Source organism: Callorhinus ursinus, unplaced genomic scaffold (assembly GCF_003265705.2).
Source record: "Callorhinus ursinus isolate GAN/ISIS: 27379988/994484 unplaced genomic scaffold, GSC_fseal_2.0 scaffold28, whole genome shotgun sequence".
NCBI lineage: Eukaryota > Metazoa > Chordata > Mammalia > Carnivora > Otariidae > Callorhinus > Callorhinus ursinus.
This window is the reverse complement of record NW_027397090.1, coordinates 17,698,797-17,723,285: the sequence shown is the minus strand read 5'-3', so window position 1 is coordinate 17,723,285 and position 24,489 is coordinate 17,698,797. Positions and strand designations below refer to the sequence as shown.

At 41.0% G+C, this 24,489-nt stretch overlaps 1 protein-coding gene across 13 annotated transcripts in view; it reads right to left on the bottom strand.

Moving 5' to 3' along the window:
- The window catches only part of AUH (AU RNA binding methylglutaconyl-CoA hydratase), a 384,072-nt gene that overhangs the window by 309,880 nt on the left and 49,703 nt on the right, over positions 1 to 24,489 (bottom strand). For all 13 annotated transcript variants that reach the window (XM_073878194.1, XM_073878190.1, XM_073878192.1 and 10 more), the window contains 2 exons: positions 11,952 to 12,044; positions 10,285 to 10,341 (listed from right to left, as the gene is read on the bottom strand). In XM_073878194.1, coding sequence (XP_073734295.1) covers positions 10,285 to 10,341; positions 11,952 to 12,044 — 150 coding nt within the window. The remainder of the gene's footprint in view (positions 1 to 10,284; positions 10,342 to 11,951; positions 12,045 to 24,489) is intronic.

Sequence of the window (24,489 nt, the reverse complement as noted above, 5' to 3'; positions counted from 1 at the left end):
GCAATGCAAATAATATAGATTAGACAAAACTACTTTGACAAACAAATAAGAAGACTAACGATACCTACTTTCAAGATTTATTTTAATGCTACAGTAATCAAGACCATACGGTCTTGGTATCAAGATAGACAAAGAGATTAATGGAACAGAAAAGAGTCCAGACATAAACCTACACATATATGGACATCTCATTTTTGACAAAGGTGCAAAGGAGGACATTCTTTTCCACAAATGGTGCTGAAACAATCAGATGTCTATATGCAAACGTTTATCAGTCCATACAGCACACTATACACAAAAACAGACTGAAAATGGATCATAGATCTAAATGTAAAGCAAAACTACAGAAGTTTTAGAACAAAACACAGGAGAAAACCATTTATGACTGTGGTTTAGGGGAAGATTCCATACACACACCACCAAAATCACAATCCATGAAAGAACAAGTTGATAAACTGAACTTCATAAATTAAATTTTGCTCTTTCAAAGAACTGCTGAGAATAAAAAGTCAACTCACAGATGGAAAGAAAGTATTTGCAAAACATATTCCAGAAAAAGGACTTGTATCTATAATAATAAGACGAAAACACAATAATAAGAATTCAAAACTCAGTAAAAAAACAACCCAGTTAAAAATGGGTAAAAGAGGAATGCCTGGGTGGCTCTTGATTTCAGCTCAGATCATGATCTCAGGGTCCTGAGATCAAGCCCCACAGCAGGCTCCACACTCAGTGCAGAGTCTGCTTGTCCCTCTCCCTCTCCACACTTGCTGCTCTTTCTTTCTCTCTCTCTCTCTCAAATAAATAAATAAAAATATCTTTAATAAATGGGTAAAAGATCTGAAGAGATACATCAAAAAAGAAACAGAGATGTCAAGTAAGCACATGAAAAGATGCTCAACATCATTAGACATTAGGGAACTGCAAATCACATCCACAACAAGATTGTGCCAAGCCTTGGTGAGGATGCAAAAGAAAAGTGAATTCTCATTACTTCTGGTGGGAACTCCCACACATGCTGGTCCAGCCAAGTGGAACACCAGTTTGGCCATTTATTAAAAACATAAATACGTACTTATCATATGAAGCCATTTCAGTCCTAAGCATTTACCCAAGATAACTGAAAATGTATGTCCACACCAAGGCTTCTATACAAATATGTACAGCAGCTTCACTCATAAGACCTCCAAAACTGGAAATAAGCCAAGTATCTATCCAAATGTGAACAGATTATCAAGCTGTGGTATACCCATACAATGCAATATCATTCAGTCATAAAAAGGAATTAACTATTGAAATTCATTACAAAATAGATGAATATCAAAATAATTATGTTGAATAAAAAAGCCAAAAAAGATTACAGAGAAAATAACATTTATGTAGAATTCTAGAAAATGAAAACAAATCTATAATGACAGAGAGTGGTTCAGTGGTTATGTGAAAAAGCTTTTGGGGGTGATATATTCATTATCTTGACTGTTTATGGTTTCACGGGTGTACACATGTCAAAACTCACCAAATTTTTTTTGCTAAAAGCACATGCAGTTCATTGCACTTCAATTATAATGTAGAGCTGTTAAAGATATCTTGAAAATGAGAAAAATTACAGCAAACCACCACTCAGGAACAACACAAATCATAACAAAATGAGTGTCAGGATGGCCAACATGGCCAACATAGTGTCATGTGGACGTATCTTTAAGTTCACTATCTCTTTCTTCTGTCATCTCTATTCTGTATTCAGTCCATCCACCCTGGTGCTTATTTTGGCTAATGTATTTTTCAGCCCTAACATAGGGTACTCTTTTATTTCTTTTCTGAAACTTGCTGTATTTCCATTTGTCCATGTGGTATAAGGCCTAAAATTAAGGCCCAATATCACATGCTTCCTAACATCTAGGGAAACCAGAAGAACCACAAATGGCCTGACCACAAGCTCCCCTCCCCACTTGGCTCCCATGGAAAAGTCCCCTAGACAAACAACCATCCTCATTAAAGAGACCAGGCAGGGTTCCTACTTATCTCTGGGGAGTGGGCTCCAGCGTCAGATCATGGAATCACTCAAAAAAGCCCATCAGGGCACCTGGCTGGCTCAGTCAGTGGAGGATGCAACTTTTGACCTCAGGTTCCTGAGTTCAAAAAAAATTTAAAGAGAAAAAAAAAAAAAACAAAAGCCTACCACATCCTGCCATGGGACCCAGGAGGCAGCCCACCCTCCTGTCACTACAAAGCCTGCCTCTCACAGGCATGCTGGATCACTCTGCTCCAGATCACACCCTCTTTGTGGCCCTGTGCAGTGTGCAGTGTCCTCCTACTTTGGAATGGGAACATCATGTGACTAAGAAACTACTACCAATCACATCTCTCTGGAGTCAGGTGTTAAGTGTCTAGTCATTCCCAGGAACCTAGAACAGGAATCTCTCTTAGAACAGGTTAATCCCTGCATTAACCAGGTGAAGAGCAGGAAACTGAAACAGTTCACCCTCACTTCTTGGAGCATTTTTACAGTAACTGCTTTAAAATCTTTCTCAGATAATTCTAACATCTATCATCTTGGATGGCATCTGTTGAATGTCTTCTCCCATGCAAGTTGAGATTTTCAGGTTCTTCATATGCTGAGTAATTTTGGCCTGGACATTTTTGTCTCAGCATTCAGTCAATGCTAAATGTATTCAGGCTACACATGCCAACCAGCCTTCTGTGGATTGTGGTTTCAGCGTTGCTATGTTTGTGAAGACTATGGCCAGTTTCAGATCTGGGCAGTGGTCCATCTCTTGGTTCAAATTCTCCGTGTCTGATCTGCTGTTTAGCATCAGAGACACACATGCACAGCCCAAGAGTGAGTCAGGAGTTCACAAACGACTTGATGGGATCTCCTTCCTGTGTTCACCCCCTCTTTACCATCTCTTGGTACTTTCCAATACCCTGGGGCTCCCCCTTTTGGGACCTCCACCCAGAACACTGAGGTTGTACGCACCTTGCTCTATCTTGCACTTCCAACGACGACATGTATGTCCACGGCGAAATGCAGACAGACAAAGAAAAACAAAGCGGCAGGAACTTGCCCCCACCCCCTTGAGACAACAGCTCTTGTGACTGAGGAAGGTTCTCTTCCCTCAGAATTCCTGACATTTTGGGTCCTGGCCACCACGGCGCTCACTACCAAGAGATTCGTCTCCCATTTCCCAAACCTGAATGAGAAAGATTCTCCTGAAGTTCTCTCTGGCTGTGCCAATGTCCATTTCTGGGATTTTGTTTTTATACCAGGCCAGTGGATGCCAGGAAAAAACTGAATTCATATTTTTATTTTTAGCCCAGACCACTCTCCTAAACTCCACATTTGCACAACCAACGGCTTAAATTAATACGGCACTTGGATGTTTAACAATTATTTTTAACCAAACAATATTCTTCACTGTCTCTTCTAAACCTGCTCTTTCCACTTTTCTGTTGAAGGGAACCTTTTCTTCTCAGTTACTCCAGCCAGAATCCATGGAGTCCTTCTTCACACTCCTCCAATCTGTCAGGAGATTCTCCAAATTGAAGCACAACCCCGACTTCCACCACCATATCCCCGTCCAGGCCCCGTCACCCTCCGCCTGAACCACAGCCACAGGCTGCCTGCAGGAATGGGCTCCTGCCTCTAACCTGGCCCCACTGATGTGGGCTCTCGACATAGAGACCAGACAAATCTTTAAAAGCCTAAGACTGCATTGCCCTCTGCTGAGAACCCATTGTGGGCCCCTCTCATTCAGGGTGGAAGTGGTAATAGCCCGATGCAGAGCCCCTATTGCTTCTCTGACAGAACTTGCTGTCAGTCTCCTCCCATCCAGTAGGGTGGCAGCGTCGGAGGGGCGTTGCAGACATAAATGCTCTTCCTTCCATCTGTATGATTAATTTCCTCAGTTCCCATCAGTCTTAACTCCAATGTTACCTTCTCAGTAAGGCTTCTTCTGACCCCCTGTTTTAAAGTGCAACCCCCCCCCCTCCTCGGGCCCCTTCCCCTATTTCTTTCTCTACAGCACTCTGCACTTCTGCCAAAATTCACAACGTATTATTTGCCATGCCTGCTGCCTCTCTGCTGGAGTATCAGCTGCATGGCAGCAGAGATCTCTCCCTACTCGTTCACAGCTGTACTGTACGCCCAGTGTCAACCGGTGCATGGCTCAACAAATATTTACTGTGTTAAAAGAATAAATATCCCTAGAACACACTGTGTGAGCACAGCACACAGCAGCAGGACCGGAGACCGAGACAAGGGCTGAGAAGCCACCTTGTAGGCCTTGTAAACTGAGACTGAGAGCTGACAGAATCCACACTATTTTCTCCAACTCACAAATCCCAGTTGTGAATTGCCTTATTGCTGTTCAATTCCAACAATTTTAGTAAAGGGCAGTTATGACACTTGTATATTTTATCTCTCCTACCAGATTTGACACGTGCATTTCAAAGGGAACACTGCTGAGTCATACATACATGTATGTTTTTTCCAGAGCAACTACAAATTGGTCTGTCAACAGTGTAAAGTCAACAAATAACTTTCCAAACACGGTAATTAGAAGTGGTCACTGACTTACATTTTAAAGTACAAAGAAATGAGAGTCTGCAGTGTAAGAAGTGTGTTAATAAATGCACCTACCTGGGGCACCTGGGTGGCTCTGTCAGTTAAGCGTCTACCTTCGGCTCAGGCCATGATCTTGGGGTCCTGGGATCAAGCCCCATGGAGGGCTCTCTGCTCAGCAGGGAGTCTGCTTCTCCCTCTCCCTCTGCTCTGTGTGCCTCTCTCTCAAAATGAAATTTTTAAAACACACACACACACACACACACACACACACACCCCTAACTTCAGAGAACAAAAGAGTGCTGGTCTTTGCAGAGGTCACCCGGGAAGCAGTCCACTAAGCCCAGTGGTGCTGTCCACTGTTGACAACACAGGTAAATGTCTGACACTGCATGAACCTCTTAAGAAAAGCAGTCTTCTTTTTGTTGTTACACTTTTCTTCCTCCTGAAATAGTCTGACCTTATTAATCAGATTTGGCACAGAAAGGTCTTTTGCTATTTATGAAAATCAAATTCACCCTCATAAGATAAAAGATGAGTCACTACTAAGGATATTCAAAAGAATAAGCTCACATTCTGATGTAAATTCTAAGAAGATTTCAACAAAGGTTATAAACAAAACTTTCCAAAATGACTAAGGTGTTCAGGACAACATGCATGCAGGATCTAAAAATCCACATTACTTCACAGACACACCTTAAATAGAGTTCCTGGTCACCGTGCCAAGAAACTGCCTTACTGCAAAGCACAGCCTACAGTCAGATGAACAGGGATGCCTCCCATCCCTCACCCTGTTCCCATGACACCTGAATACTCTCATTTCCTTCCTCTCTTTTTTTAATTTGGGGAATGGTCAATGCCAATAAGAGTTACTAAAGATTCTTTTCCTGAAAAGCTTCTAAAAAAAAGAATGTTAAAAGGGTACTCGTAGTTAGTCACCACATGAATTAAGGGATCAAAATTACCGTCACCCAAAGTAGGACAACCTACTATCAAGTGCCATTGCATAAAATGAAAATGAAAAACAGAACATGGCCCATTGAGTATTCTTGGCTAAATATTTTAACCTACATCTAAATTTGAGGAAATGACTCAGTCATATCCAGAAGGTGTAAACCTCAGTGAGATAATTTGCCTGAATTCTTAAAAAAAAAAAAAAAAGTGTTATAAAAAAACAAAGAGATGGAAGACTTGTCTTGATTTAAAAAACAAAACAAAAAAACCCCACAGATCTAACCAAATGCAACATGACATTTAACTGGATCCTGAATTGAAAAACCAAAGCCAAAAACCACCACAAACAACATTTTGAGACACGTGGGGAATCTGAAATTAATGTTAATATCGTTAAGTGTGGTACTAGTTTTGTGGTTATATAAGGGTTTGTTCTTCCTCCTAGGAAAGGCATGCTGGTACAGCGAACGGTCCACCTGGTCATTTTGAAATGGCTCAGCAAGAACAAATGGAGTGCAAATGAGACCGGGAGGAGGGCAGCAGGAGGAGAGACATATGGGGATGGGCAGATCTTGGTGAGGCGTGTAAAGAGGTTCATTTTTCTGGCTTTCAAATTTCCTGAAGTTTGAATATTTCCAAAATAAAAAGCTGGAGGAAATAAAGGAGAACCACAGAGCAGTGAAAGTACTACACATCCTGTCACAGGGGTGTGTGCCCAAGCAAGAAGCCCTAACAGCTATCTTAGTTATAATAAGGTTTCTTGACACAAACCCCAAATCCTCCAATAGAAGAGGCAAGAAACAAAGGCCAGGAATGACGCATTCTGCCACCATTTTCTGCGCACACTTAAAAGAAATTTCCTAAACTGTCAAAAGAATTCTAATCCTCTGAACTTGTTTTACTTGGTTCTTATAAATGTGTTGAAGGGTGGTTATCATTTGAGGAGCTGTTCCTAAAAGGGAATTTTATTTTACACTACTGGAGCATTCTCTCAGTTGGGAAGAACATAGGAAGTGTAGCTGCTTTCTCTAAGGTGAAGATACTAGAGAATAAAGTAGAGCTGTGTGGTGTACCAAGATCCCCAATATAATTTAGGACATTGTGGGAAGGTCCTTGGGAACAATCTTAATTATTTTTAAATGGGCTAGTGCTTTCAATCATTAACATTGTATTTTGTATTTTATAGTATTCGTCTATAATCAAATATATTTTTATTATGTTATGTTAGTCACCATACAGTACATCATTAGTTTTCAATGTAGTGTTCCATGATTCGTTGTTTGCGTATAACACCCAGTGCTCCATAAGCAAAAGTACTGGCTTGAGCATATGACAGTTACTTTTAATTTTTCTAATTACATCTGATTTAATACTATTTAAAGAAGTTCAATTCAGATCCAGTATGTTTCTACACTCCTTTTCATTAACTATATAATTTCAATAGTCATCACTGAATCTCTTTCTCGTAAACACTAGAATTTAGAATACCCATCTAAGAATCACATTATAGTAATGGCCCACTAATACTCTTGTTCACTAGGAATATTATTCTCCCCAAAACAATCACTTTTCATTTAACTTGTTTTGAGAAAATTTACAAAATATATCTTAAAAAGAATCATATTGTCACTCAGGTTCAAGTAAGAAAGAAAAAAAAAACTGAAGAAAGCTAAATGCTAGTCTTTGGTCAAATGTTTCCCAGTGAACTGTCATCACAAAGGGGCAGAAGTGATGCTCACAGGAAAGCCAGGGGTGCCGCTCCCTCTGGATGAACGTCTCAGGGCCACCCGGCGTGGAGTGCGGCCTGTACGAGCTGGGAGGGGCACGACCTTACCAGACCTGCAGCACCAGTTTCCAGGCTGCATGCAGCTGGACTTTCCACCCTGAGGAACTGACCGCAGTCTTCATTTGACTAGGAAAGCAAAGCATTTGCTGTTTCCACAACATTCTCTCCCCCACCCCCATTTTCTACCCGTGTGGCCGGTCCTGTGTGAAATGGATGAGAGGCGGGGCTGCAGACAGTGACAAGGGCTCAGGGACGAGGGCCACACTGCTCGAGCAGCATCTACAACAGGAAGCAAGTTCAGCATCTTCTTTTAGCTAAGAGGTCCACCAACAAGGGAGGAAGAAACTAAGTATGGTCTACTGTGTCTATTCTAAGAAGCTCTTCTAAGCAGTTCACAGACCAAAAGAGGACATATCAGGGATCACATGAGCCATGGCAAATCCGCCAATTTAAAACCAACTTTAAGAAAAGAAAAGAAAGCAGTATTTTCATGAGGATCATCTATGAGAAAAGGAAGGGGAGAAAGGAGATATGGGGAAAATATCTGTGGATCAAAATATCCAGAAGAGGATTTTCCTCCACAAAAATTTCAGAAACTGCTCCTTTAGATAATACATTAAACCTTACTTAAAAGAAACTGTACTGTTGTTTAAAAAAAAAAAAACCAAAAATCAAAACTAGGCCCGACTTAGGGTGCGTCAGTAACTATCACACAAATGTGAAAGTGAACCAAAATGTCCGCATGCATCTTTCTTCATCAAAATGTGAATGTGGTCTCAAGGATTAATTCGACTCACTCTACAGAAAGTGCAACGTAACAAGAGCTACCTGTGTATCAGCAATGAACTGGAAAGCTTCATTAATTAAAGGAGCAACTGAAATACACTCCCTCAGACTCACTTAGGAAAAATGGCAAAGACAGAAGATGATCCTTTATAAGGAGATAGGAAAACGTTAAAGCATTCTGAATTTTATGAGAAATTCATTTAATAAAAATTTTAGAAATAATGGTAATCATGAGAATACACAATCCAAAATGAATCAAATTTACAACAAGTGGGTTCTAACTAACGGGTCCCTGATTGAGGAGGACCCTAAGGAACTTCAGTGCTCTGGAAAGAAAATGCTAATTCCTAGACCTCAAAAGGCACGGCCGGCTCATGAGCGAAGAGCTACCACTCGTGTTTCTGTAGTGCAGTCAATTAGGCTTCCTTCCTCTAACCAGAGCCAACAGTATGCTCATGCAACCGTTCTACCTTCTTGTGGTTTTTATACAAAACATTTCATCTTCGAGATATGATAAATATCCAAATTACCAAGTTCACCTTCCCCCCACCCCTTATCTCGCCACCCACTAATTCCCTGTCCAGAAAAAAATCACCAAAATGTTAAATACCACTGTAGTAGTCTCTAAGGGCTGCTGTAACAAATCATCATAAACTTGCTGACTTAGGACCACAGAAGTCTCCTCTCACAGTTCTGGAGAAAAGAAGTCCAAACTCGAGATGCTGGCAGGGGTGCTTCCTGCTGGAGGCTCCTACCGTCTTGTGGCCACCAGCAATCCTTGGCCTTCCTGGACTTGGAAACGCCTCTCTCTAATCTCTGTCTTCACAGGACCTTCTCCTGCTTCTCTTCTTCTCTTCTTATAAGGATGCTTGTTATGAGGCTTAAGATTCATTCAGATAATCCAGAATGAGGTCATCTCAAGATCCTTAGCACTTTATCTGCAAAGGCCCTTTTTCCAAGTAAGGTTACACTCACAGGTTCCAGGCTGTCCTATCCTTGCGGGGGGGGCACCACTCCACTACAGTCACTGTCCTTCTAGGGTTAGCTATACCCATATTACCAATAAAAGCTTGCTTCTTAAAAGAATTTCAGAAACATATCATACCATCATCTTTTTCCCAAAGCTTGTTTTACTTCAGTATTAGTTATCTGATAATTCTTTTCAGTTGGATCCATTTCCACAGAAATCCTCCTGAGTGTTTTCATTAGTCACCGTGGACAAGACTGGCATGGTCGAACAGGCAGATATCAAGTGCTTTACCCACAAGAATAGCATTTTCATGGACGACCGAAGTAGACACCTTTTAGTGAGTCTTACACATTGACCTGGGTAGTCACCAGTTTCACTGGATTGTGTTTTAATTTCTCCTTATCCACCCTAATCAGGATAAGCACTCTTCTAATGAGAAGGTTAAACAGACAATTTTATAACCTGTCCAGGTACAAACATGCCTGAAGTGTTCAAACACTGCTTTTAATTTTTAAACTGTTACTGCTATTTAATTCATATACTAATAAATTCTCAATGTGCACATCTCAAATGAACCCCACTTTCTGAGAGAACGACTTCATGAAACGGGAATAGCTCCAAATTCTCTCATCAGACAAAAGAACCAAAATTTCAGATTTACTGGGTGATACAAGATTTCATTATCAATGTTGGAAAAGTGCTTTCTTAAATGAGTCTTCCCAAAACGCAGCTCACCTATCTTCTTTGTAGTGACAGAAGAAACACCTCAGCTCCAAATTCAGGCCACCCACCAACCCCAACTTTTGTTCTGCTGCCCGGAAACACAAAAAACCTGGCACGAAGCCTGGCAAGCCCTACCCGCTCCTCCAATGAGGTCTGACCACGAGCGGGCCGCTCTCTGAGGGCATGCACATTTATATACCGACACAAAAGTTTCAAAATATCCGTGCAATCCTTCAAGAAAAATGTGACTGATACAATAACTTAAAAATTAAGAAATTATACAGAAAAGCCCAGGAGACACCACAAAAAGAGAGCAATACCCAACATACCCAACATCTTCTCAACTACCTAAGCTAAAAGAGCACATTTTGAATAAGAACTTTGCTACAAAAGCAAACAATATAGTATTAGTGTCTTTATAGAAAATGCTGCCTTTTCAATTAACACCCTTTTGCCTTATGCCCTGTTGTTGAAAATAAATCAACGGGTGTGAACAATTCGTACCTCCACCAGGAATGATTGCCAACTTTGTTTCAACCAAGCCCATTTTTGCAGAGGAAGCTAAAAAGGAAGGAAGAAAATTAAGTAAAATCCATATCATCAGATTCAAATATTATGACTTGAAAAAGTTAGTAAAATCAGCTACAAATATTCTGTTTACTAATTAAACCTGTGTCACAAATCTTCTTAAAAGTTGCTTCAGAAGGCATTTAGTTATGGAAATAAGTCAACACCGTAAATGATACACATTAAGAGATTCACATAACATTTCCTGTTAAAAATTGCTCGGCAGTGAATGAATTTTCGATGCAGAAAGACCAGGGTTACAACTACATAATTTGACCTGATACTGCCAAGTCATGTTTGAAGGCTAAGACCGCATTAATTATTCAGGATGAGGAGCATAGGCTGTGTCTGACAAGCAGGAATCTCTAGCTGTCCAGGGAGCCCTCCAAATCAAACAGCTTAATATATCATATCAGATATGGCAGCTTGTCAGGGCCGAATCTCTAGTTACTTTTGACAAATGGTTTTACTGTTCTGACAGCTGGACGGGGCTCCTCTTTCCGTGTTTTGTTTTCACGGCTACTTTAAAAACATCTTAATTATTTCTTTACTTGCACAGCCAAATGTACTTGGACCACCTCCCACACCCTAATTCCCAGAATCTGCCCTCTTTCAGAAATGGACTACATGTACCTTAGCTTTTACACTTAAAACTCATGATTTCAGACAAGTAAGTAGAGATCTAAAATAAAGTGGAAAGGGGAAAAGAGTCCACATGGACTAGCAGCTACAAATCCCAAGAAACAGTCAAAAATTATTGAAAACAGAATTATACTGACTAGTTTTAACAGGCAGCTGCTCCAGGAGTGATAGTGGGGGCCGGGGGAAGAACGGTGACAGATAGCTGTTGCCTGCTTCGCCCAGTCCTTGGTCCCAGGGCCCCTTTATGTCACCCCAGTGTGACCATATGGTGGCAGTCTGCGGGGCTCTCGCAGGATAGGGGGAGTGACGGCCGTGGTGCCAGACTGCCTGGGTTCCAATCCCAGCTCAGCCACTGATTCTGGGCCTGCTACGTCTGCTCTCCGCGCCCCAGCTTCCTCAAGCACCAGACAGCGCCTATCACAGAGGGTTAACAGGCCGACTGTGTGAGGTAATACACGTCAGGGGCTTCGAGCAGGGCCGGGCACTGGGTCAGCGCTCAGCACACGGCCAGCACTAACTGTTCTCATTATTATTTTCATCATCACCTCATCCGACCCACAGGAAACCAAGCAAGAAGAAAGTGAACCTCAAAGAGATTAAGTTATCATTCCTGTAGCTGACATGAATTAAGTGCTTGAACTGGGCACATGCCACAGATTAGTTCACTTGATCTTCACAACAGCTCCTGTCATTTCCCCCATTTTAGAGGAGAAAACTGATTGGACAGGGGCTGTGATTCAAATTCAGTTCTGTCTGACCCAATTCCCATTCTCCTCCCCTACTGCCAAGGCCAATAAGAGACTCTTAACAGACTGTTTTCTTAACGGGGAATCTTCAATACTTCATCAAACCCAATGGGTGACTTCTTCTAAATGTTCTACTCAACAACAGAGAAGAATAAAATATTTGGAATTATATGAAGAGTAAGCACAAACCTCATTTCCAATAGGATTAATTCTCACCTGCTACGCGTATATCACATGCTAGAGCCAGCTCAAGGCCACCACCCAAAGCAAGTCCATCTATCGCTGCAATTGTTGGCACTGGAAGATTAGCTGAAATAGAAGGAAAGATTTTATGTTTCTTCAGGAAGATCGCTATTACTAATAAAATAAATTACTATTTATTTTATTTATTATTTATTAGCTATTACTAATAAAATAAATTACTATGTAATTTATTTCAGACTCTTTTTTGTGAATTTATTTTTAAATGGGATACCACATTCAGAACTGTGCAGTCCTTTTCCTTTAACAAAATAGTCATTTCCTTTGTTGTTATTCTTCAAAAACATGCGATGATTGTGTAGAGTTCCACCAAATAAACATGCAATAATGTCTTTAAGTCCTCCCATATCATTGAAATACTTCCATAAATATTTTTTATTGAATTAGCACAATTACAGTTCCAACTTTGTAATCTTAGAGTGTAACATCTTTTTTTTTTAAGATTTTATTTATTTAATGGTTAAGCGTCTGCCTTCGGCTCAGGTCATGATCCCAGAGTCCTGGGATCGAGTCCCGCATCGGGCTCCCTGCTCCTTGGGAGCCTGCTTCTCCCTCTGCCTCTCTCTCGCTCTCTCTCTCTCTGTGTCTCTCATGAATAAATAAATAAAATCTTTAAAAAAAAAAAAAGATTTTATTTATTTATTTGACAGAGAGAGACACAAGGGGAGAGAGAGAGAGAGAGAGAGCACAAGCATGGGGGAGGGGGAGAGGGAGAAGCAGGCTTCCAGCGGAGCAGGGACCCCAATGCGGGGCTCGATCCCAGGACCCCGGGATTATGCATGATCTGAGCCGAAGGCAGACACTTAACCGACTGAGCCACCCAGGTGCCCCGAGCCAAACGTCTTTGATGAGATGTTTGGTTCATACAAATTTCTATTTGAAATGATTTAGGTGTAACTGCAAAATTCATGATCCTTTATGGGTCACCATGGTACTCAGAATGACAGTCTCATCCAATGAAGTAATAAATCTTCTCAAACCAGACAAAAGCAGACTGAGTAGCTGCTTGGGCCCTGCCCACTAACGAGTTCTATCACTGAGGAACGAGAACGACATGCCCTAGCTAGAAAATGATCAGGCTCTATCAAACAGCACACTTGAGATGGAAGAGGTCCTGAGGACCTTCCCAAAAGCATGCTTGGGAAGGGGTCAGCCAACCACCGAGCTCAAACCAGACTTTCTTGAGCCCCGAATATTGTTTTAATGAGATTTTGTAAATTAGAACATACAAATTTCATTTTTATAACTGGTTCAAAAACTGGTTAATTATTCTGTGAAGCAGACTCCTCCTTATTAATTTTATTTTGACAATGGTAATGTGAAGCGAGGCTGGCCAAACTTATTATAGTATAAAAAGAACATACCATCTCTTCTTGACTGCTCTGACAACAAATAAGAAATAATAATCACGTGGTGTGAGGTACTGGCTAATGCTACAGGGGTAATCTTATTGTAATACATAAATATAGCAAATCAACACGTTATATACCTTAAACTTACACAACATCATATGGAAATTATAACTCAATTTTTAAAAAATAAGTAAAACGTAAGGAAGGAAGTAAATAATAGTACCATCCCTAAAAATCTCTTTCTTCCACAGGTATTCTGAAATATGAAATTCCAGTCAGAGAGGTTCATTCTTTGACTCCTTTTAAAATATACGAATTTGTTGAAGTACACTGAGGTTTAGTCACACATGAAGGAATTTATCAGACTTATTTTAAGAGTGCAGTCTGAAAAGGCTGGGATGGAGCACATACACATACTGCCCCCAAAGACAGAAGCATCCCGGGAGAGCAGGGATGGATGGGGCCGCAGAGCAGGCGTGCTTCAACTGTTTGGACCTGCCTGAACATTCGGGGGGAGGTGAGGGCTCGAGGGGCCAGGCCAGACTCAAAGGTACTCCCCGGGTGCACTTCACAGCACACTTGGTGAACAAATAAACAGACAGCTACGTCAGGGTCTACCGTCAGGAAATGAATTTAATGAAAACACAGTATCTGGTTAAGTTTATCTGTCAAAAAAAAAAAAAAGAAAGAAAGAAAGATCAATGAAGAAACATAATGGCAAGTCCATCTGAGTGGCTTCCAAGATCATCTCAAACCACGACAAGTCAAGTGGAGTTACTCTGCTACCCAGCTATCAATCCTTTCTTTCTAAGAACCTAGCTAGCGATAGAAGTGATCACTATTTCTCGACTCCTCCAGTCTCCTGCTTCCCCAGTCTCATGTCTCTCCCACCAGAACCTCCCCTCGGCTTCCTTCCAGCTCACATACTTCTAGGACAAGCCTCCTGAGGGAGGAGAGTAAAGGGGCACCAGCACTGCCACTCGCCACCACTGCAGAGCTCCAGCTACACCCCACTTCTCCCAGACTGCTCCAGCTCTGCTTTCAGGGGCTGTCCCGTAACCAGTGGGCACTATCTGGTCCCTATTAAACTTGCTGCCTCTGATGATCAGACAGTAGTGCTGGACACTCCTCCATGAATTCCTCTCTTCATGTGCCTGGTGAACCCCTCTGTCAACTTTCCTGTCTTTCTTTCCACTTCCTGTTATTTCTCAACCTTCTTCCCCTCCCAACAGAAACTCCGCCCAGGAGGTCTCATTCCCACCCAGAACTTTTACCACACAGAATACCAAGGATGTCCAAATCCCTACCTCAAACCCAAACCTCCCTCTCAACTGCATCTCTCTGACTACCTGCCTATTGGGACATCTCCATTTAAATGCTTTCATGTTCAAACCAACTTCTTGTTAGTCCTTCTTCTAGATTCTGTTTCACACGTGGCAGTATCTCCCCCCCACCAAGCTACCCAAGACATACCCAGAGTCATCCAGGATGTCCTCCTTCCCACAGCTCACAAAGCTGCAAGCCCCCCTCCCTTTCCTACAGCCAGAGTCCTGGGTCCCTTCATTCCTCAGCAGCAGGAAGTCCCTACCAGACTTTCACCTGCGACTGGCCCCTTCCAATGCCTCTTCCATATTTCCTGTATTATAATCTTTCTAAAATGCAAATGCAGTCATGCTATTCCCCCATTTAAAACTGTACAATGATTTATTCCACACTCGGGATAAAAATGGAGAAAACAATTAACATGGCACAGGAGGCACCTGATAAACTAGGTTCTGTCCACCTGCCCCACCTCTCTCCAACCTCAGGCACATACTCTTTGCCCCAGAAGTTCTTCCCATCCATGCCTGTGGACAAGCGGCCCTCTGCCTGGCATGGCTAGCTAGTACCTAATGATCTTTCAAGGCACTGCTCAAAAGTCCCTTCCTCTACACCTCCATGGCACTCTGTACGAACTTTCTAACAGAGCATTTACCACCATATCACCCATTCTGAAACAGAGATGAACATTACATCGGTGCTGGAAAGTAACATCCTTCTTCCTACTCTGGGACTGTTTCTTCTGTCCCTATGACTTTAAACCTCGTATTCTCCCTGCTTTTCTTATTATGAACTTCTTTCACTTAATACTTTAAAGAAATAACATGAATGTATGTAGCCCAGTGGAGCTACAGAAAAGATCGATAAAGTGTAAAGGGTTCCAGAGCGGGGGAGAGAGACCAGGAAGAGGGTGGAGGTGTTCTCTCCTTGCCTTGTGAAAATGCCAAAGGCGCTCAGCAGCCACCTGCAGGAAGCTGCCTCTGCAGAGATAGGAACCATAAAGCTGAGTTTAAAAGACCTCTACAATCAAACCCAGGCCTGAAATATATGTACTACTGAGTTCCGGTTTCTGAAAATTCCAACTCCTAGCTGACAGGGGTTCTCTCATATTCTTTAGATTCCACCCCCAAAATAGGAACAAATTCATACGCAAAGAGGAATTTTTCTTTGCATCAAATCGTGAACTGAAAATGTAAACTAAGTACACGGGCCGAAGGAATAAGTTGACTATAAATTACAAAAGTAAAATTCCACAAGTTCATAAGCCCTGAAGCATCCCAGTAAGCATACAGCAAGATTACGATCCGTGCTCATCTATAATGTTCGCAACACACTACATGGGGAACAGGTGCCTCAAAAAGACCTGGCAAGGCTTTGCTCTACAATTTTATTAATTACTATTTTCAAATAAATATCATTATTTAAAAATCATACTAGCCAAAAGAAAGTTTAAAAGCTTTTATTTTTTAGAAGTATATAGAATGTCATTAAAAGGAAAAAAGAGGTAATGTACATTAAAAACACAAATAAAAATTAGTAAATATACCCTCCCTTTCACTGTAAGAGGTGCTATAAACAAACATGTTGATAAAATAAAACGGTGGGGGAGAAGGCATGCGCACCAGGCAGGTTTCAGGTTCTGCCTGACCTGGAGTAACAAGGTAGGAAACAAGGAGGAATAAACAAATGCAAACATGCTAATCTGGGAGATGGCGGTGGGGGAAAGTGGTGAAATGAATTGTCTCATGCTCAAATTTTCTTAATCCTGAAGTTAAAGAAGTAACACTTTCCCCCTCTATGCTTCTATTCTTTGGAAATAATGATAATTATTTTTAAATTTGATAGTTAAAAACTTAAGAAATTTTCTCAAGGGGCTAAAAGTTTTTTAACATTACATTTTATGTGAAATATAAAATAAAATGACAAGAAATGTAGGGTCAGGTCCTTATACAAAACAAGAACAACAAGGAAAATAGGGTATTAACACTCTCAAATCATTAAAAAGGTAAATTACTTTCTCCTTTCAAATGCTAATGAACATAAATTAGCATTATATAAAGCAGTCAATAAGATTTTTCCTACTAAAAAATTACTTAAACAGAACAGCTCAATTAGCATTCAAGGAGTAATTAAATTTCAACCATTTTACAATATTATAAATTCTAAAGTTCTAGTGTGTCAACTGTATGCTTCAATTTAAAAAAATTTCTTTAATTAAAATTTGTTTTTTAATCTTAAATTTTATGTACTCTTAATCTTTCCCTGAAAGACGTCTCTCTTAGCAAATTTTCTTCGGGAAAAGATGAGTCAACCCAAAGCACATGCTAGTTTCACGGTTACCTCATATGCTTGTTTTTACATCCAGTATTTTTTCTGCTTGGTAGCGCTTAATAATCTTAGTGGACTTAATACAACACACTTCAGAAGGGCAGATCATCCACCTCAGAGAACTGAGAAATATCACAACGGCGGTTGGGTAAGAGCGTGGCTGGATGACACGGGAGCCGCCGGGAACAGAGTCTATTCCCAACAGCAAAAGGAAGAAATTATCACTCGGCAGGTTACGCAACCAACAGGATCAGATACTATTTTGAGTTTAGTACCAGGAAATAGGCCAGGTATGACAAAGAACATAATAATCCTTTGAAATGCTCCTAAAAATATAATTAAAAGCAAACAATTAAAGTTTGGCTATTTCAAGAAAAAATAAAGGAGCTGCACGGGAAGGCTCTGGTCTACCTCAGGGTCAGCAGGAGGACGCCCAGTGACGGAGGGACACTGGAGTCAGGAGACCAGGAATGAGGGAAAATGGGGAGCAGGTTTACTTTCAGCTCCGAGAGAGATATCCTATGTAACCGAGGTTTTCAGATGTTTCCAGGAAAATATAATTCAATTATTAAAGGAAAATGCTAGTGTCAGCTGTGACTTTTAAATATGGCTTTGACTGAAGAATCATGTTCTTATACAAAACAGAAATATGTCAGAAGAAATGCTCATATAGCATACTAGAAGTCTGACTTTATTGAAATCATTCAAAAAGAATAGAAATAAAATCAAGATTGAGAATTATAATAAATTCCTAATTATCATGAATTCCAACTCAAACTTTTTCACCTTCATGCATCATCTCCCATTCCCAACGTCAAGTTTCAAAGGAACCACAGAAACAAGACACAACCACTCCTGCCCACAGCGTGCAGGTAGCTGCGCCTCTGGAAGCCCAGCCAGGGCCTCTGGGCAAGAAGCCAGCCTGGACGCCAACACACACTCACACCTCAGCACACAGTGGGGTTCAAGGCCTGTAAATGGGAGCCACTGTCCCCAGGAGTCAGGGGGTGACCACTCTGCAATGAGAAAAGATGCTCGATTTTTCTAATCCTACCTCTTATTTACCGGTCTTCTTAATTTTCCATATAGCTGCCTAGGTATCGAGCACGTACAAGAAAGTGCTTACTATGTTTCACTGTCCTAAGCACCTTACAAATATTACTTAAACCTCCGATCTGCCTGACATCAGAACTACTATGACCTTCCCTGCTGATGGGGACACAGGGCAGAGGAGTTGCCATCACTTGTCTGGTGCAACCATAATTCGAGTTCAGGTGGCCTGACTCCAGGGACTTGCTCATAACCATGACTGCCCATCACCAGCTCTCACAGTCTGGACTCAGAGCTGGTGAGCCAGGACTCGGCTCTGCAAAACAACATTCCATCCTTCCTCAAGGACCTGTGTGCCTGAGTCTGAAGAAAGGGAAATGCTGAGACCCCGTGAGAAGTCTGACAAGCACACTGGCTCTGAGTTCTGCTAACTGCTGGAGACCTAGAACAACACGTAGTTCACCAGGTCCAACCAAGAGAACCAGGGGAACGGGGAACAAGACAACTATACAGTTGACTGTAACAGAATTCTGACTTGAAACTTCCCCGCAAACCTCCAACCCAGACTGTCCCCGGTGCATGACCACAGGTTATTAGACGAGGGCCAACACCAGAGCATCCCTTTCCTACCAAAATTCCAAACAAATAAAGCCTGCCTGGGGAAACAGAAAAGGGTAAGCAAGGTTAAGCCCCCAAACATTCCCACCCCACAGCCTTGTCTGGAAGATTGTAACAGACAGAACTGAGCCTTAACTTCCACTGTCAACTGCTGTTCCAGGTGTTCACTACAATGAATGAATGAATGAATGAATGAATGGGAGAGAAATAGCGAGCTCCTGGCACATCAAATGCTGCCTGACATGACACATGTAGTTATTTCCATTTCTTTTTTTTTTAAGATTTTATTTATTTATTTGAGAGAGAGAGAATGAGAGATAGAGAGTACGAGAGGGAAGAGGGTCAGAGGGAGAAGCAGACTCCCCGCTGGGCAGGGAGCCCGATGCGGGACTCGATCCCGGGACTCCAGGATCATGACCTGAGCCGAAGGCAGTCACCTAACCAACTGAGCCACCCAGGCGCCCAGTTATTTCCATTTCTGATGAAAACATAACACTAGAAGTAGTTTACTTTTACCTGGTAGGAAAAAAATACACCATTCCTGCCTGGCTTCACGATCTCTCTCAGGCTGTATATCCTCCCTTTGCAAAGCACAGTTTGTGGACTTGGAAGCTTGTTGAAACGTACAACCCCAGGCCCCACGCCGCAACTACCCCACCAGGAGCTGCATTTGAACAAGATCTGCAGGTCAAGCTCTGGATACGCAGCTAAACCACAGGGAACCTGACCACCTCACCACCCTGCAGGGTAACATGCTGACCCACTACACAGAGAGAGGAAGCAGTACGAGCCCTAACTCTTTCCGTAAGACCCAAATGTAATGGTAGGAAAGACTTAACATACAAACGTTTGTAGCAGCTTTATGTACTACATCCATATGATGGAACACTACTCAGCAATAAAAAGGAACCATCTACTGCCCCATCCATGCTAAACATCAATGAACCTCAAAAAAATATGCTGAAAGATAACATGCAAATTAATACGTACTGCGCTCCATTTACTAAAAATTCTAAAAATGGAAACTAGTCTCCAGTGATGGAAAGCAGCTCAGTAGCCATCTGAGGACAGGAAGGGGATGGGATGGAGCAGAGGAAAGGGATCACCGAGGGCCATGAAGAAACTTCTGGGGGTGATGGACATGTTCACCATCTTGGTTGTGGTCATGTTTCCAAAAGTCAAAATCAACACATGGTACACGCGAATACATGCATCTTATTGTCTGTCAGTTATACCTCAACAGATCTCTTCCTAAAACGTCTATGACTAGAGTAATATGAAAATGATAAATCCAAGAGAATAAAGTATACTAGTTTCCTGATCTTTTAAAATGGGTCAATTAAATATACAATTTATATTCATTTTTATAGATATAATTTAAAATCAAGTAACACGGGTATGAATCAATTTAAAATTATAAAGAAATAGCATTAAGAAAAAATGATGAGGGGACGCCTGGGTGGCTCAGTTGGTTGGGCGACTGCCTTCGGCTCAGGTCATGATCCTGGAGTCCCGGGATCGAGTGCCGCATCGGGCTCCCTGCTCGGCGGGGAGTCTGCTTCTCCCTCTGACCCAACCCCCTCTCATGCTCTCTATCTCATTCTCTCTCTCAGATAAATAAATAAAATCTTTAAAAAAAAATGATGAGAAAAGTAAAAGGGAACAATTTGGTTTTTTTAACTGAAATACAACCGACATACAATATTATATTAGCCTCAGGTGTATAACATAGTGATTTGACAAGTCTATACATAACTCAGTGCTCGCTCACCAAGGTAAGTCTGGTTACCACTGGTTACCATACAACGTTATTATTAGATTACTGCCTATTCCCTGCGCTGTCATCTCCACGACTTACTGATTTTACAACTGCAAGTCTGTACCTCTTAACCCTCTGTATCTATTTTACTTATTCCCTCCCCCACCCTCTGACAATCCCCGTTTGCTCTCTCTATTTAAGCATCCGGTTTTATGTTTGCTTGTTTGTTCACTTGTTTCTTTAGATTGCACATATAAGTGAAATCACATGATATTTGTCTTTCTCTGGTCTGACTTATTTCACTTAGCATAATACCGTCTAGGTCCATCCATGTTGTTGCAAATGTGAAGATCTCATTGTTTTCTATGGCTGAGTAATATTCCACTGTGTGGGGGCGCGTGCGCATACTACATCTTCTTTATCCATCCATCTATCAATGGACAATTAGGTTGTTTCCATATCTGGACTATTGTAAATAATGTTGCAATAAACAGGGCTGCAGACATCTTTTCAAATTAATGTTTTTATTTTCTTTGGGGAAATAACCCAGTATTTACTGGATCATACGGTAGTTCTATTTTCACGTTTCTGAGGAACCTCCATACCATTTCCCATACTGGCTGCACGAATTTATATTCCCACCAACAGTACACAAGTGTTTCTCTTTCACCTCATCTTTACCAAAACTTGTTACTCCTTATCTTTGATACTAGCCATTCTGATAGGTATAAAGTGTATCTCATTGTAGTTCTGATTTGCATTTCCCAGATGAGTGATGCTGAGCATCTTTTCACGTGACTGTTGGCCATCTGCATGTCTTCTTTGGAAAAATGTCTGTTTAGGTCCTCGGCCCATTTGCTAATCAGACTGGTTTTTGGTGTTGAGTTGTAGGAGTTCTTTATATATTTTGGATATTCACTCCATATCAGATATACAGCATTTGCAAATATCTTCTCCCATTCACTAGGTTGCCTTTTTGTTTTGTCAATGGCTTCCCTTGCTGTGCAAAAGCTTTTTGTTTTGATGTGGTCCCAATAGTTTATTTTTGCTTGTTTCCCTTGCCTGAGGAGACATGTCCATAAATATGTTGCTCAGGGTAACGGGGAGGGAAGAATTTAAAACTGGAATTATACCAATTCTGTCACTGCTCATAGTAAGAAGTCAATAAAACTTTCCAAAGGAAAGGATCAAATACACTATGTAAAGTTATAATAAAAATAACCAGCTGAGGGACGCCTGGTGGTTCAGTTGGCTAAGCGTCCGACTCTTGATTTTGGCTCAGGTCATGATCTAAGGATCATGAGATTGAGCCCGTTGACCAGCTCCGCACTCAGCGGGAGTCTGCTTGAGATTCTCTCTCCCTCTCCCTCTACCCCTACCCCTGCACGCACAGTCACTCTCTTCCTCTCTCACTAAAATAAATAAATCTTAAAAAAGAAACCCACAAAAAGAATCCAAAAAAAAAAAAACCATACAGCATACTTAATATGATCTTTTAAATGTAAAATCACCAAAATCAGAAGGCACAGAAAATCATGACAGACGTTAACACCACAAGTATCAATACATTTAAAGAAGCTGTATTCATCTGGTAAGGAAAAGACTCCATGTGGATCATGAAGCAAAACCCAATCACAAGTAGAACATTAGAGAAAATCTACAACAAGGGAGAAAATAAAATTTTAAAAATTTGAAGGATGGGTATGGTGTATCTCAGCATCAAATACAAAGAAATTATCTCATAACCTTAATAAGTAATGGGCAATATTTGAGTAAAAGCATTAAACGGGCAAAGGAGAAGCACTTTATTAGGCTTAATAAAGGAAAAGTCCACAATGAAGATCTAGCGGCAATAAAATATCTACTACGCACAAAATAACACAGCAGCAGCGTCCACAAAGCAGACACACGATAAAGAACAGGGTCATCACAGCACAAACGTTACAGCCACTCTCCGGCCATTATACAACAATTAAACTAAAAAATTGTAACAAAAATACTAGCTAATCGGGGACAGACAAATATGGATGGCCTGAAGGCATAGTTTCTTCCCCATTTTAGTAGCTTAGCAGAGACAGCAGGCTCCACGTGTGAGGATCAATCCAGGAGAAGTGCAGGCTCTAGCCACCTGCCTCCTGAGGTAGTTTCCCGCAAGGCCACCTTCCCGACTGGAAAGTGTCCAGTGTACATCGCTGTACAGATGTTCCCTTCCTCCCTGATGCTAAATATACACAGCATTACAGAAATGGGTCCCACGCTCCCAGAACTACGTCCCCTAAATGTCTTCTACCATAACAAATTATTTATTTAAAGAGATAATATAAAAAAATAATAAATGGGCTTATCCTTAGCTCAGCGACACCCTCCTTCTTTCCCAGAACACCTCTGTGCAAAGTGCCCTGTGAGTCACGCAACGCTGGCGCTGGGCCAACTGCCGCAGGAGGCAGCCAGTACAAACCCAGTGTGGCTGTGACGGGGAAGCTGCCCCAGGTGGGACAAATAAGCAAATCTCCTCATCAACAGATCTAAAGCCACAACCTTCAGCGTAGCTAGTATCAGTGATTAAGAGAACATTTTGCCCATTTCTACACTTTATTTTTCAATTTATTCCAAACCTTAGACAGAAGGAGGATTTCTATTTATTAAGGCTCCCTTAGATATCATATGGTATGTACGATGTCTTCTGCACTGCTGTTTGTCATAGTAAAAAACTAAAAGTTATCTAAATGTCCATCAATGAAGGAAATAATTACATACATTATGGTATGCCTGTAGCAAATAATACAAGGAAACAATTATTTTAAATGCAGTGGTAAAACATTCCACACCGTAGAAAACTAGACTCCAAACTATTCCCAGAAATAGTTTTTCAAATACAATGTCTATCCCCCAGCCAAAGGATAACCAAGAAAACAAGACAGAGTAGAAAAAAAACATTAAGAAAACACCCACGCAAAATCGAGATCCATAATCTTCAAACGCTGACTCTCAAATAGACATGAAGCCAAGCATGAAACCGTAAATGATAAAAACTGACACAATAGTTTTTTAAAAGAACCAAAAAGTATTTTAAAATGAAATAAAAAACTCAATGTTTGTAATGAATTGGGTGCAGCTTATGAGAAAATCAGTGAGCTATAAACCATTCAGAGACAGGTAAGGAGGAACAAACACGGAAAAGATGGAAGAGGAGACACAGACATGCAGTAAGAAGGTCTGACATGAGCCAAACTGGCAGAAAACAGTGAACCAAATATCCCTTGTCATGGGTTTAAAAGAAAGCAGCAAATGTAACCTGAAGAAAAAAAAATTAATGAAAATCAGGATGGAAATTAATAAAACAGAAACGAGAGGGGATTAACAAAGCCCAAAACCGATTTCTGGAATGTATACTAGAACTGATAAAGCTATGCAGAGGCAGATCCAAGAAGAAAACTGTATGAGGGCGCCAGCAAGCAGGCTCAGGAGTGAAAGGAGACAACCACTGTTGACTCTTCAGAGACACTAAGAGAACGTTACCAATGACTTCATGCCGATGCATTTAAAAATCTAGATGAAATGGATAAATTCCTAGAAAAGTATTAATTTCCAGAAATAAAACTTAAAAACAGACAACTTGTTTATGTGGTCATTTTCATATAAGTGTGTGCAAATAATCTAAATCAATGTATGTATACAAATATACATATTCATGTAAAAGCCAAGAAAAGACCTAAAAATACTAAAATCATTAAATATTAAAATATTAAATCAGGGCACTGGCAGTAATTGCTTATCTGGAGAGAAAGGGAATGGGGAAAACCTGCTAAAAGAAGTTCTAATTTTTTACATTAAACACACATTCAGATATGCCTTATGGAATTAAAAGCTAACGAACATAAAAAAGCCAAAAAAAGAATGAAAGGGATTTCCCTTTTCCCCTTCAAAACAGAACGAAAGTTAAATTCTTGAATATTCCAGGGTAATATTTTAGAGTAAGTGACAGAGCTTGGTTGATAAGCCCACTTCTTTGGCTATAATTAGCAAAACAGTCTAATTTCCACACCACCATCCAAAATCATAATGT